Below are 12,924 nucleotides of genomic sequence, written 5' to 3'. Positions count from 1 at the left end.
TAAACAAACTACGCGCGCTCGCGACTCTGCGGACGCGACGTAAACAAGACGTCCTCGCCGCTCACCGGTCCAAAGCAGACTGGGCCTTTCAGCTATCGGAGCGGACATAGCCATACATAGAATCATAGCTTACTAATGAACTACATTGCTCGATGCTTGTAAATTCGTGACATATAGCTATTAACTGGAAATGGAAGAGGATGTAGATGAAGATAAAATGGGGGATACGATACTGCGTGAAGAGTTTGACAGAGCACTGAAAGACCTGAGTCTAAACAAGGCCCCGGGAGTAGACAACATTCCATTAGAACTACTGACGCCCTTGGGAGAGGCAGTCCTGACAAAACTCAACCATCGGGTGAGCAAGATGTATGAGACAGGCGAAATACCCTCAGACTTCAAGAAGAATATAATAATTCCAATCCCAAAGAAAGCAGGTGCTGACAGATGTGAAAATTACCGAACAATCAGTTTAATAAGTCACGGATCCAAAATAATAACGCGAATTCTTTACAGACGAATGGAAAAACTGGTAGAAGCCGACCTCGGAGAAGATCAGTTTGGATTCCGTAGAAATATAGGAACACGTGAGGCAATACTGACCCTACGACTTATCTTAGAAGAAAGATTAAGAAACGGCAAACCTACGTTTCTAGCATTTGTAGACTTAGAGAAAGCTTTTGACAATGTTTACTGGAATACTCTTCTTCAAATTCTGAAGGTAAAATACAGGGAACGAAAGGCTATTTACAATTTGTACAGAAACCAGATGGCAGTCGAGGAGCATGAAAGGGTAGAAGGGAGTGAGACATTGTTTTAGCCTCTCCCCAATGTTATTCAGTCTGTATACTGAGGAAGCAGTAAAGGAAACAAAAGAAAAATTCGGAGTCGGTATTAAAATCCATGGAGAAGAAATAAAAACTTTGAGGTTCGCCGATGACATTGTAATTCTGTCAGAGACAACAAAGGACTTGGAAGAGCAGTCGAACGGAATGGAAAGTGTCTTGAAGGGAGGATATAAGATGAACATCAACAAAAGCAAAACAAGGGTAATGGAATGTAGTCTAATTAAGTTGGGTCCTGCTGAGAGAATTGGATTAGGAAAGGAGACACTTAAAGTAGTAAAGGAGTATTGCTATTTGGGGAGCAAAATAACTGATGATGGTCGAAGTAGAGAAGACATAAAATGTAGACTGACAATGGCAAGGAAGGGGTTTCTGAAGAAGAGAAATTTGTTAACATCGAGTATAGATTTAAGTGTCAGGAAGTCGTTTCTGAAAGTATTTGTACGGACTGTACCCATGTATGGAAGTGAATCATGGACGATAAATAGTTTGGACAAGAAGAGAATAGAAGCTTTCGAAATGAGGTGCTACAGAAGAATGCTGAAGATTAGATGGGTAGATGAGGAAGTACTGAATCGGATTGGGGAGAAGAGAAGTTTGTGGCACAACTTGACCAGAAGAAGGGATCGGTTGGTAGGACATGTTCTGAGGCATCAAGGGATCACCAATTTCGTATTGGAGGGCAGCGTGGAGGGTAAAAATTATAGAGGGAGACCAGGTGATAACTACACTAAGCAGATTCAGAAGGATGTAGGTTGCAGTAGGTACTGGGATATGAAGAAGCTTGCACGGGATAGAGTAGCATGGAGAGCTGCATCAAACCAGTCTCAGGACTGAAGACCACAACAACAACATTCTTAATTGACGCTGGTGAATTCGGCCGCGAGCCAAGTAAAGTTGTCTCAGGAACAGAGGGGTAAGTAGCACGGCCACTGAGGTATTCAGGGAGTATATATTCTATAATGGCGAGGTTAGAGGATGTGAGAGGGAGATCGTTTCTTGTTTACCTTCCAGTGTCGACAACTCATTGGCGTAGGCACCTCATACCGATCACTTGTTACAGTATGCATTTCGAACGAAAGTAACATGGATTCGTGAATGAGGATTAAGAGACGATCATCTTGTAACACGGTACATTTTGTAGCAAGGGAAATTGAATTAAATTAAAGCTGTTGATATACAACGAAATGAGTAAAAGAAAAATAAATTTAAAAAAATGTAAATATTTGTGATCGTGTTCCATTTTGCTTAATGCTTTTAAATACACAGGTACTGTCATTAACAATGTAACTGGCAGTCCTGTCAATTAACGGGCAACAGAAATTTCCAGGCATGTGACGAGTTACAGTTTCTCCCGCTCTTAAATACGAAACCACATACATTGGCGGCCTCAATCGGTGTTCATTGCGCTGCAAAAAAAAGGGTAGTTTCTGAAACATCTGTTCGTTGTATGAAACCAGGCTGCTGGAGGGTGGAAGCTATTTGTTCAGTACCTAAAGAAGTGTTATCGTACGGACGACGAATTATTGCGTGACGTTTAATTGACAATCGGTGTGCGGAAGACTACATCGACGATTCAGATGAAGATCCTGACTTCTGATAAAAGAACTGTGTCGAACTTCACATGAACGTTTCCCGATTTGATTTCGTTAACATTCGTTGGAACATTGAATTCTTTTCCGATATTTCTGCGTTTTCTGAACCATGAAACACTTTCATTTACTTGTTTCAGGCAAACAGGAAAGGTTGCAACAAAAGACACCAAATTCCAGTGCAGAGACTTCTAAACAGCCATGCGTAAATATCGTTTCAAAGTATTTCAAACAAAAGTGTTGAAGCTGCATGGGCAGCTGTACCTGTACGCGCCATCCAAGCTCTGTTTGACTCAATGACCAGGCCTATCAAGGTCGTTATTAGATGGGTAGATCACATAACTAATGAGGAGGTGTTGTATAGGATTGGGGAGAAGAGAAGTTTGTGGCACAACTTGACTAGAAGAAGGGATCGGTTGGTAGGACATGTTCTGAGGCATCAAGGGATCATCAAATTAGTATTGGAGGGCAGCGTGGAGGGTAAAAATCGTAAAGGGAGACCAAGAGATGAATACACTAAGCAGATTCAGAAGGATGTAGGTTTCAGTAGGTACTGGGAGATGAAGAAGCTTGCACACGATAGAGTAGCATGGAGAGCTGCATCAAACCAGTCTCAGGACTGAAGACCACACCAAGAACAACAGCTACGAACTGGGCTTTCGAGGCAAATTTATAAACCTTTCTACTCTAAAATTATTATGTTTTCATATTGTATTTGGAGGAACTAGTAGAACGTTACCCTTTCGTTGGTTATAAAACGCTTTTCTCATGGTCAGCTCCCCTTTGACAGGCCACTCCCAGAGATCTGAATGGCTAACTACTCGGAATATTTTTCCAATGGAGAGATCACCATGACACTTTTTCAATAACAGGCCACATTTTCTGTGGATACACACTATGTGCCTTTAAAGCAGCGGGTGCCGATGTCTTCTGGGTCCTTACGCCGTTGATCAGTGCCGATTCTTCCGCCTTTTGTGGGCAGTTTCCCACCCCAAGCGCAGCAGAGTGCTATGAACATCTGGCCGATCCTCCGTCCTCTTTAACAAGCGCCTCGGCGGAATGAGGGTGACTTCTTATGCCCGAAGTTTTCCTCTTCCATTGCTAGTGATTTTTATTCACAAATTAAGCTGTTGCGAGGCTCGATACCGGGATCCAGGACTTTCTGATTAGTAGCCAAAGAAGCTACCCCACACCGCGGATGAACAGAAGTGTAGCAGGGGTAAACTACAGGGAGCAAAAGGCTATTTATAACCAGAACAGAAACCAGATGGCTGTTATACACTACTGCCCATTAAAATTGCTACACCAAGAAGAAATGCAGATGATAAACGGGTATTCATTGGACAAATATATTATACTAGAACTGATATGTGATTACATTTTCACGCAATTTGGGTGCATAGATCCTGAAAAATCAGTACCCAGAACAGCCACCTCTGGCCGTAATAATGGCCTTGATACGCCTGGGCATTGAGTCAAACAGAGCTTGGATGGCGTGTACAGATACAGCTGCCCTTGCAGCTTCAACACGATACCACAGTTCATCAAGAGTAGTGACTGGCGCATTGTGACGAGCCAGTTGCTCGGCCACCATTGAACAGAGGTTTTCAGTTGGTGAAAGTTCTGGAGAATGTGCTTGTCAGGGCAGCAGTCGAACATTATCTGTGTCCATAAAGGCCCGTACAGGACCTGCAATGTGCGGTCGTGCACTATCCTGCTGAAGTGTAGGGTTTCGCAGGGATCGAATGAAGGGTAGAGCCACGGGTCGTAAAATACCTGAAATGTAACGTCCACTGTTCAAAGTGCCGTCAATGCGATCAGAGGTGACCGAGACGTGTAACCAATGGCACCCCATACCATCACGCCGGGTGATACTCCAGTATGGCGATGACGAATACACGCTTCCAATGTGCGTTCACCACGATTTCTCCAAACACGGATGCGATCATAATGATGCTGTAAACAGAATCTGGCTTCATCCGAAAAAATGCCGTTTTGCCATTCGTGCACCCACGTTCGTCGTTGAGTACACCATCGCAGGCGCTCCTGTCTGTGATGCAGCGTCAAGGATAACCGCAGCCACGGTCTCCGAGCTGATAGTTCATGCTGCTGAAACGTCGTCAAATTGTTCGTGCACATGGTTGTTGTCTTGCAAACGTCCCCATCTGTTGACTCAGGGATCGAGACGTGGCTGCACGATACGTTACAGCCATGCGGATAAGATTCCTGTCATCTCGACTGCTAGTCACACGAGGCCGTTGGCATCCTGCACGGCGTTCCGTATTACCCTCCTGAACCCACCGATTCCATATTCTGCTAACAGTCATTGGATCTCGACCAACGCGAGCAGCAATGGCGCGATACGATAAACCGCAATCGCGATAGGCTACAATCCGACCTTTATCAAAGTCGGAAACGTGATAGTACGCATTTCTCCTCTTCAAACGAGACATCACAACAACGTTTCACCAGGAAACGCCGGTCAACAGCAGTTTGTATATGAGAAATCGGCTTAAAAATTTCCCTTTTGTCAGCACCTTGTAGGTGTCGCCACCGGCGCCAACCTTGTGTGAATGCTCCGAAAAGCTAATCATTTGCATATCACAGCATCTTCTCCCTGTCGGTTAAATTTCGCGTCTGTAGCACGTCATATTCGTGATGTAGCAATGTTAATGGCTAGTAGTGTAGATGTCGAGAAGCACGAACAGGAAGCAGTGGTTGAGATGGGAGTGAGGCAGGGTTGTAACCTGTCCCTAATTTTATTCAATCTGTACATTGTGCAAGCATTAAAGGCAACAAAAGAGAAATTTGGAGAAGGAATCAACGTTCTGTGGGAAGAAAAGAAACTGACATCGTAATTCTGCAAAGATAGCAAAAGAATGGAAAATCAATTGAACAGAATGAACAGTGTCTTGAAAGGAGGATATAAGATGAACATCAACAAAAGCCAAAAAAAGATAATATAATGTATTTTAATGAAATCAAGTTTGAATTAAATCATTTGATGCTGTTGAAATGTTATATGGGCAGCAGAATAACTGATGATGGCCGAAGTACCGAGGATATAGGGTGACAACGACAAGAAAATCGTTTCTGAAGAAGAGAAACTTGTTAACATCAAAATAGATTTAAGCGTTAGGAAGTCTTTTCTGGATGTGTTTGTTCGAAGTGCAACCAAGTATGAAAGTAAAACGTGGACAATAAACAGTTCAAGCAAAAAGATAATAGAAGTTTTGGTGCTACAGAAGAATGATGTAGATTAGACTGGATAGATCACGTAACTAATGAGGAGGTACTGAGTAGAAATGGGGAGAAAAGGTAATTTGTGGCACAACATTGCTAAAAGAAGGGATCGGCTGATAGGACACATTCTGAGATATCAAGGGATCAAAGTTTGGTACTGGATGGAAGTGTGGCTGGTAAAAATTGTAGAGAGAAAGCAAGAGATGAATGAAGTAAGCAGCTTCCAAAAGATGTAGGTTCGCAGTAGTTATTCAGAGATAAAGAGGGTTTCCCAGAATAAAGTATCATGGAGAGCTGCATCAAACCAGTCTTCGCCTTGAAGACCAAAACCCAAACTACATCTATATCTAGCGTACTAACAGTGTATTAAGACACTACATTGAACTTTCTACCTTTTTGCCTCTGGAAATAGTAAATGTGTTACAAAATATAAATTTTTGTCACTGAAAGAACATCTGCGTTAAACTTCCATCTCACATCGAGAGCCTTCCCATGGATATGCCTTCCAATGCCCTCACTGGGACATCTGCCACTACAAACTTTTGCTGCACCTATGCCCACCCTTCCTCAAAAGGTATCCAAATTATACTGGAAAAAATATAGAAGCTAAAACTAAAGAGTATGTGTTACATGCAGGAACATATGCCGTAGCGTTAGTTTAGATATTTCTATTCATTTCAGTAGAATTACGTGAGCATGCTTTACCTTAATACATCGTACTTTTCAGATGATTCTGACACTCATCAGTCCAGAACAATTTTGTATAAGTAGCGCGTTACCTTCTGATAATAGGAAAAAAACTATTCCCAAGCATGTACAATGTTATGGATTAATTTTTTGAAAATTATGTACTTACCACAAGGCTTTTCATCATAGCATTTGCTCCTTCCGCAACCAGCTGCTTCTCATCCAGCAAGTGCAAGCCATTCAAAAGCTCTTTATAAGTTTCACCGCCTGCTCCAAGGAACACCAAAATGAGGGCTACATGTATACTAATCGGCGAGAAGAATATATTTCCTAGTTCTTGTCCTATTACCTGAAATAAAGTCACCAAAGCTTCATGAAACTAAAGAAAATGTAAACAAATGCAGTAAATTAATGTGCTAATATTTACAATAGTGAACATGAAATACACTGTCTGCCTGCGTCCTGGGGTGGCTCATTTAACCCATACGGCCATAAGTCATGATTACCAATAACTTCGGTAATATTTTTGTGTAACTCTGAATTATTTAAGAAGTGTACTAAGAAATTCCAGGTGCACGAAGTTACAGTTATGTCAACATATTTTGTATTAGTTTATAAATAGTCGAGACAATAGTGTCTCACTCTTAGTTTGGCATTTTGTCTAAGCTTATCTTGTATCATGTTGTCTGTTTTGTGTTAGCTTGTGTGAGTGCTTAAGATTTTTCTAAAAATGTTCAAATGTGTGTGTGAATTCATAAGTGATCAAACTGCTTAGGTCATCGATCCCTAGACTTCCACACTACTTAAACTAACTTGTGCTAAGAACAACACACACACCCATGCCCGAGGGAGGACTCGAACCTCCGGCGGGAGGGGCAGCGCAGTCCGTGACATAACGCCCTAAACCGCGCGGCAACTCCGCGTGGCTTTATGATTTTTACTTTTGAAAATATATAGGATTATAATCGAAACTTTAATTTCAGAAGTACTTCTCACCTTGTCTGAAAGTAATTATCTTAGTGAAAGGGAAAGGTTATAGCCTATTATTAACTATGATAATTAATTTTTTAGTGAATTGAGCAAGTGAGATAGGGGTTTTCAGTGGATAGGAATTAACTGAAAGTCGAAACTTTAATTATTCTTGATCGCTACATTACGCAACGCAGAGCAGCGATCGTGATTTTTTCATCAAATCTAACGAAAGTTAACATAGGCATTACATCTTTGGCTTCCTACGTTAATGAATATTGAGTTTATAATAACTCGCAAAAGTAACTTGGCGTGAATTTAACTTACTTAAGAGAGTGTAAAATTAATTTGGACAGGGCTTACTTAAAGATGATCGTCTTTATTTACTGATTAATCCATCAAAGTTAAAGAGAGAAAGATAGTACGAAATACACAATTCCACTACGAATCCTGTTTTACGACGAATTTTAAAGACAATAAATTGTGTCGTCTTCTCGCAAAGAAAATTAACAACTACCACGCCCTGAGATCGGAAATAAAGTAATATTAACGACTAACCACTACCAACTAGTCAAGAAATGTCAAGATTACGAGAGCACCCACATATACTATCATCTTATCGCGTTGGATTCTGAGAATTACGTAAATTACTCATCTTGACGTCCGTAACTGTATTGTATTGGCACTGTATACTAACTGTCTGTTCCATCTGGTCTCCAAACCTTTCCAAGTTAGGATTCAGATATTTTTAATCGCATAATTTCGATTTTTCTTCTTCGATTCACGATGCACTGGTCTCTGCTCTGTAGACAGAAACTCATAAGACAGAGGAAAGGCACGATTAAAAATTGTAGACAAAAAATAGGAAGTATGATACAGATTGAATTGTTTTCATAAATTTGTATTTTGTTATTGAACAAAATTGGAGATTTTAGTCCAAAGCAGAAAACACAATAATAAAAACATTATGAAACAATGCTCCAGCGAATTTTACTGTCGCAGCAACACACTCAGGGAAATAACATTCGTCAGTTATGAGTACCGCAAATTCTTCACCATAAAGAAAGGTTACGTAGTGTACATCTCTAGAAACAAAGGTCAGTACCGTTTGATTACACTACTGACGATCGGTCGCTGGAAACATTCTCAACCCTTCCGATAACCAGGTGAGGTTGGTCGTACAAATGGCAGATGGTAGGCTAAAAACCGTTGAAAATTCTACAGAAATGTAACTTAGCCATGAAAAAGATAGTACTCGAAATCTCCATTCGACTTATTCTTGTACCTGCGCTGGAATCTGAGCCGGGTTCCTACCAAATTCGAGTCCAGTTTGTTAACTACTGTGATATCTTGCCCAGTGTTACATGCACTACCTATCACGGAAACGTTTTATGCTAAAATTCTGAGAGCCTACGTCCCAAAACAATTCGATGCACATATGAAGTCGTACAAGTCGTACAAGTCCATTACCTCAACTTTTCTGTCTATAATGCTTCTGAAATTAATGGTCGAGACAAACAGTAAGAAAGGTTCACCTCTAGCAAGAAGCTATATGCTTGAATACTTGTGATATCTCAACTGCAGATTTTTCAGTGCTCATTTAACTTTAGGACTCTGTATCTCAGAATGAACAAAAATGGACTTGTACCCTCATATTATTCACTCACATTGATCTCATATAAAATCAAATCGTATTATAACAACAAATTTTAATTTTTAATAGACATGAAACGGGTAAAGGACGAACAGGCCGTTTGTAAAGTTCGAAATAATGCACTGTAAAACTCTTCGCGATGAGGGCTAAATAGCATTACAAAATGATACTGATTTGTATTGCGTTTTGTATCCTCTCTACTTCGATAATCGTCAGTTATTAAACTGCCCAAACAGTAAAACTCATCGAATACTTCTAAGGTCTCATTATCTAATTTAATTCACTCAGGGTCGCCTGATTTGGTTCGACTACACTCCGTTATCCCTAAATACGTTTGTTGATATTCATCTTACTATATTCGTTTACAATTATCCTTTCAACTGTTCAACTGTTACTCCAAGTATTTTACCGTCTCTGAATTACAATGTCGTCGCCGAAGCTCAAAGTCTTTACTTCTTTTGACTGAACATCAAGCACTTTTCCAAAATGCTCTTTTGATCCCTTTACTGCTTGTCAGTGATCAGACTGAATAACAATGGGGATAGGTTGCATTGATTTTCAACTACTGCTCTCACTTTATGCCCATCGATTCTTAAAGCTACCATTTAGTTTCTGTGTAAGTTTTATATAATATTTTGCTCCTTGTAGTTTCTGGGATTAGGATATCTATCTGTATTCGTAACCGTGGACTTCGTAGAAAATTCCAGTCAGTATTATTGCACATGTGGCTAACTATCTATGTGGTGTCAATATACCCTAGCACCGTCAGGAGTGAAGTGGAGGTGGGGGTAGGTAGTAGCCGGCGTAGAAGAATAATAAGTAATGTTAGTGTCGAATCATAATATTCGTGGTTGCTACCAGAACCGGTAAAATTCCTGGCGATAGTTGATACTGTCCACATGGGGGCATAAAAAATCTGTTTCTAAGCTATAGGACATTTCCTTTCTTCCTACATACCACAAGTCCAGCATAAATGAGTACCAAGACTTACAAAATGAGACATTAGAAGTAGTCGATGAGTTTTGCTTCTTGGGTAGATCAGTAACTGACGGTTATTGAAGTAGATAGGCTACAAAATGCAGTGCAGACCAATATCATATTGTCGTCTCTCTTTTGATACTATTTAGCCTTCATTCGCGAATTATTCCTTTAGCTTTTTTTACAAATGGGAGGTAAGGTTGGATGAAGTCCAGAGAAAAGCACGTTATTTGTAAGGAACGTAGCCCTTCCGTTAGGATACGACGTTACATGTATAACTGGGAGGGGGAAAACTGAATAGTAACTCATTTGGATAAGAACGAGGAAATAACCAGCTAAGGTCTTAACTTAAGCAACCGTTGTATCGTTTACGTGGAACAATTCAGAAAAAACAAGGAAATGGAAACGAAACTGAAATGCCTTTAACTACTAGTAGCTATCGGACAGCTGCCACGCGTCTGAAAGCTTAATTAACAAAGTGAAGAGGTTTTAAGTGGAGTTGGAACGCCCTTTACCGACAATGTTAAATTTAGTGACGGCTTCCCTGTATTTCAGCAACCATTGCAGCCATTGACATGAAACTTTTACAGGACATTAAAGTGTATGTTCTGAGTGTACTGAACTATAAAAATTGCATTTCATCCACTGCTTCCGGAAATACAATTTCCCCCTGAAAATTTTAATACTCTACTCGAAGTGGTTTCTAAGATTTAGGAAAAAATGCTACAGAAAATGTAAATTTTCAGGAACGGCTTCTAAAGTTTCAAAAGACTGCAATTCACTTAATATATGCTTAATTTTTTATTTTCAGTCACTCAGAAGCACGTTGCACCATACTGTATATCATCTTCTTGATCTTTTTCCAAGTTTTTTCTTCTTTCTGGACTCCTTAGTGGCCAACTGTGCTGTATACTCTGCCTTATCAATGCGAACCTTGTCCATCCATTCAAGTTCTCTGACGTTTGCTCCTGGATTAGTTCCCATATGCTGTACCACTTTCCCGCTACCAATGTTCCCATCATTAAAAACAACAACAGCACCACTGATCCCCCACTTTAGTGTCTTCATTCCAACAAAAACCTTTTTTGATAAGCGAGTCCATATAAGATTCAATAATCTCATTGGGATTTTATGAAATCCATGACTGCTGCTGGGATGGAATGTTTATGGCTATATGTACTGTACGAATACTGCGCATCAGGTACAGGAGGACAAAGGTGGTGTACTGGTTTTTCATCAGTTGACAGTCTATGGAAGAAGGTAGCCCATACTGCCTGCTTCATTTTCAACAAATCCTCAGTATTATTTCTAATGGCCATCGTATTATACTGCTGTAGTTCAACAATCATTTTGTCTGTCAGCCTGCCTCTTCTAGTTTTACCTTCAGAAAATTTCTTGTCTCTCAAACTTTGTTTCAACTTTCTCAACCTTGACATGACCAACATATTCAAGTTTTGTGACAATCTTCTCACCATAAGGCTTAGCGGACAGTGTTTTCAGTCTCCATCACTTAAGAACTTAGTGTAACACACTCTGCTTTCGTTCATTGATCGACTAATAATTTCAGTAGCTGCAGAGGCCTCCATACTTGTTTCTTCCATAATTGCTGTCACAGATATGCCTTTCTTCATTCCCTGATTTACACTTACAACAATGTTTGGAAATCTATTACCTTTCCAGTATCCACAATGGTCACCATAGCAACAGGGTTCTTAGAACTGTACCTGCACTTCTGCCAAGTGGCATCAAAAGCTACCGGTATGTCAGTCATGCCGTCATTTATTTCAACAGCTTCGTTTGCAGCACCCTTCATTGACTCACATGCAACAGATTCCACAGCAGCTCCAATAAATCCTGCATACTTGTCGATTTTATAAGGTCGGTCGTGACATATTCATCATGGCAGAGATTGTTTCTACTGCAGTGTGTCCTTTGTCAATAGCTCTCAATCCATAAAAAAACCTAACATTTACTTCAAAATAATTATCTTTATACTTATCAGAATTTCAAAATCACTGAGTATATTTACAAGTGGCACAATTAATGATACATTTCCTTGCTAGTCCATATGATACTTCACTGTCTTCAGGTAAACAAACTGACCCTCCACACACACACACACACACACACACACACACACACACACATATATATATATATATATATATATATATATATATATATATATATATATATATATATTGTATCATTTTATTCAAAAAATTGAAAATTTCGTAATGAGATAAAAGTCCGAAAATGTGAAAAAAAATTCCCCTTAAGTCGCAATGGAAGTCGTTATAGGTGATAACAGTACCACCAAAAAGTTCCCCTTAAGTCGCAATGGAAATCATTATAGGTAATACAGTACCACCTACGTAAAGTGACTGTTTTGTTCAGACCTAGTGTCTGCATGCACTATTGTGAGGGGATGGAGGAGGGGGGGATGCACTCATGCTACATTAAGCAGAATTAAATCTTCCCGTCACAAGACGTCAAAACACACGTCCACGAGGGACTGGTGACGTCACGGCGTGGAATTTGACGTTCCACTACAATGTGGAGCGTGATGCGACATCTTTTTCTCGCGTCAGCAGAACGTAGCCGCCATATTGCACTGAATTAAGCTACTTGTATGGTAGGTTAACTCTATCATAGAGTATGTGGTATGTATATAAGCTGATTCTAAACATCTGCAAAAGGGGATCTCATGAAAACGGGTCATTCTAGCTATGATCTGTTGCGGCAAAATGATATGAAACTAAATGTCGACAGGTAAAGGCTTCCTGTAGTTGATGTTTGTAGCGTTGTAATTTGAGTGCTGCGATACTGTTTCAATGCTACTGCACATTCGCGTCCACCTCTTTCCATAATTATTTTGCACTTTTTGTTTTCTAAAAGATTTAGGATCTTTCGTATTCATGTTGTAGAAGTATGATCTCAAAATCGATGTAATTTA

At 40.1% G+C, this 12,924-nt stretch overlaps 1 protein-coding gene across 1 annotated transcript in view; it reads right to left on the bottom strand.

Annotated features, from left to right (window-relative positions):
• Positions 1-12,924, bottom strand: part of LOC126336076 (serpin B8-like) — a 103,903-nt gene that overhangs the window by 54,474 nt on the left and 36,505 nt on the right. Inside the window, exon 3 of the mRNA XM_049999556.1 lies at positions 6,537-6,716. Within this exon, the coding sequence (XP_049855513.1) occupies positions 6,537-6,716 (180 nt within the window). The remainder of the gene's footprint in view (positions 1-6,536; positions 6,717-12,924) is intronic.

Source organism: Schistocerca gregaria, chromosome 2 (assembly GCF_023897955.1).
Source record: "Schistocerca gregaria isolate iqSchGreg1 chromosome 2, iqSchGreg1.2, whole genome shotgun sequence".
Taxonomy (NCBI): domain Eukaryota; kingdom Metazoa; phylum Arthropoda; class Insecta; order Orthoptera; family Acrididae; genus Schistocerca; species Schistocerca gregaria.
The sequence above is the reverse complement of the archived record's forward strand: the minus strand, read 5'-3'. Positions and strand labels throughout refer to the sequence as shown.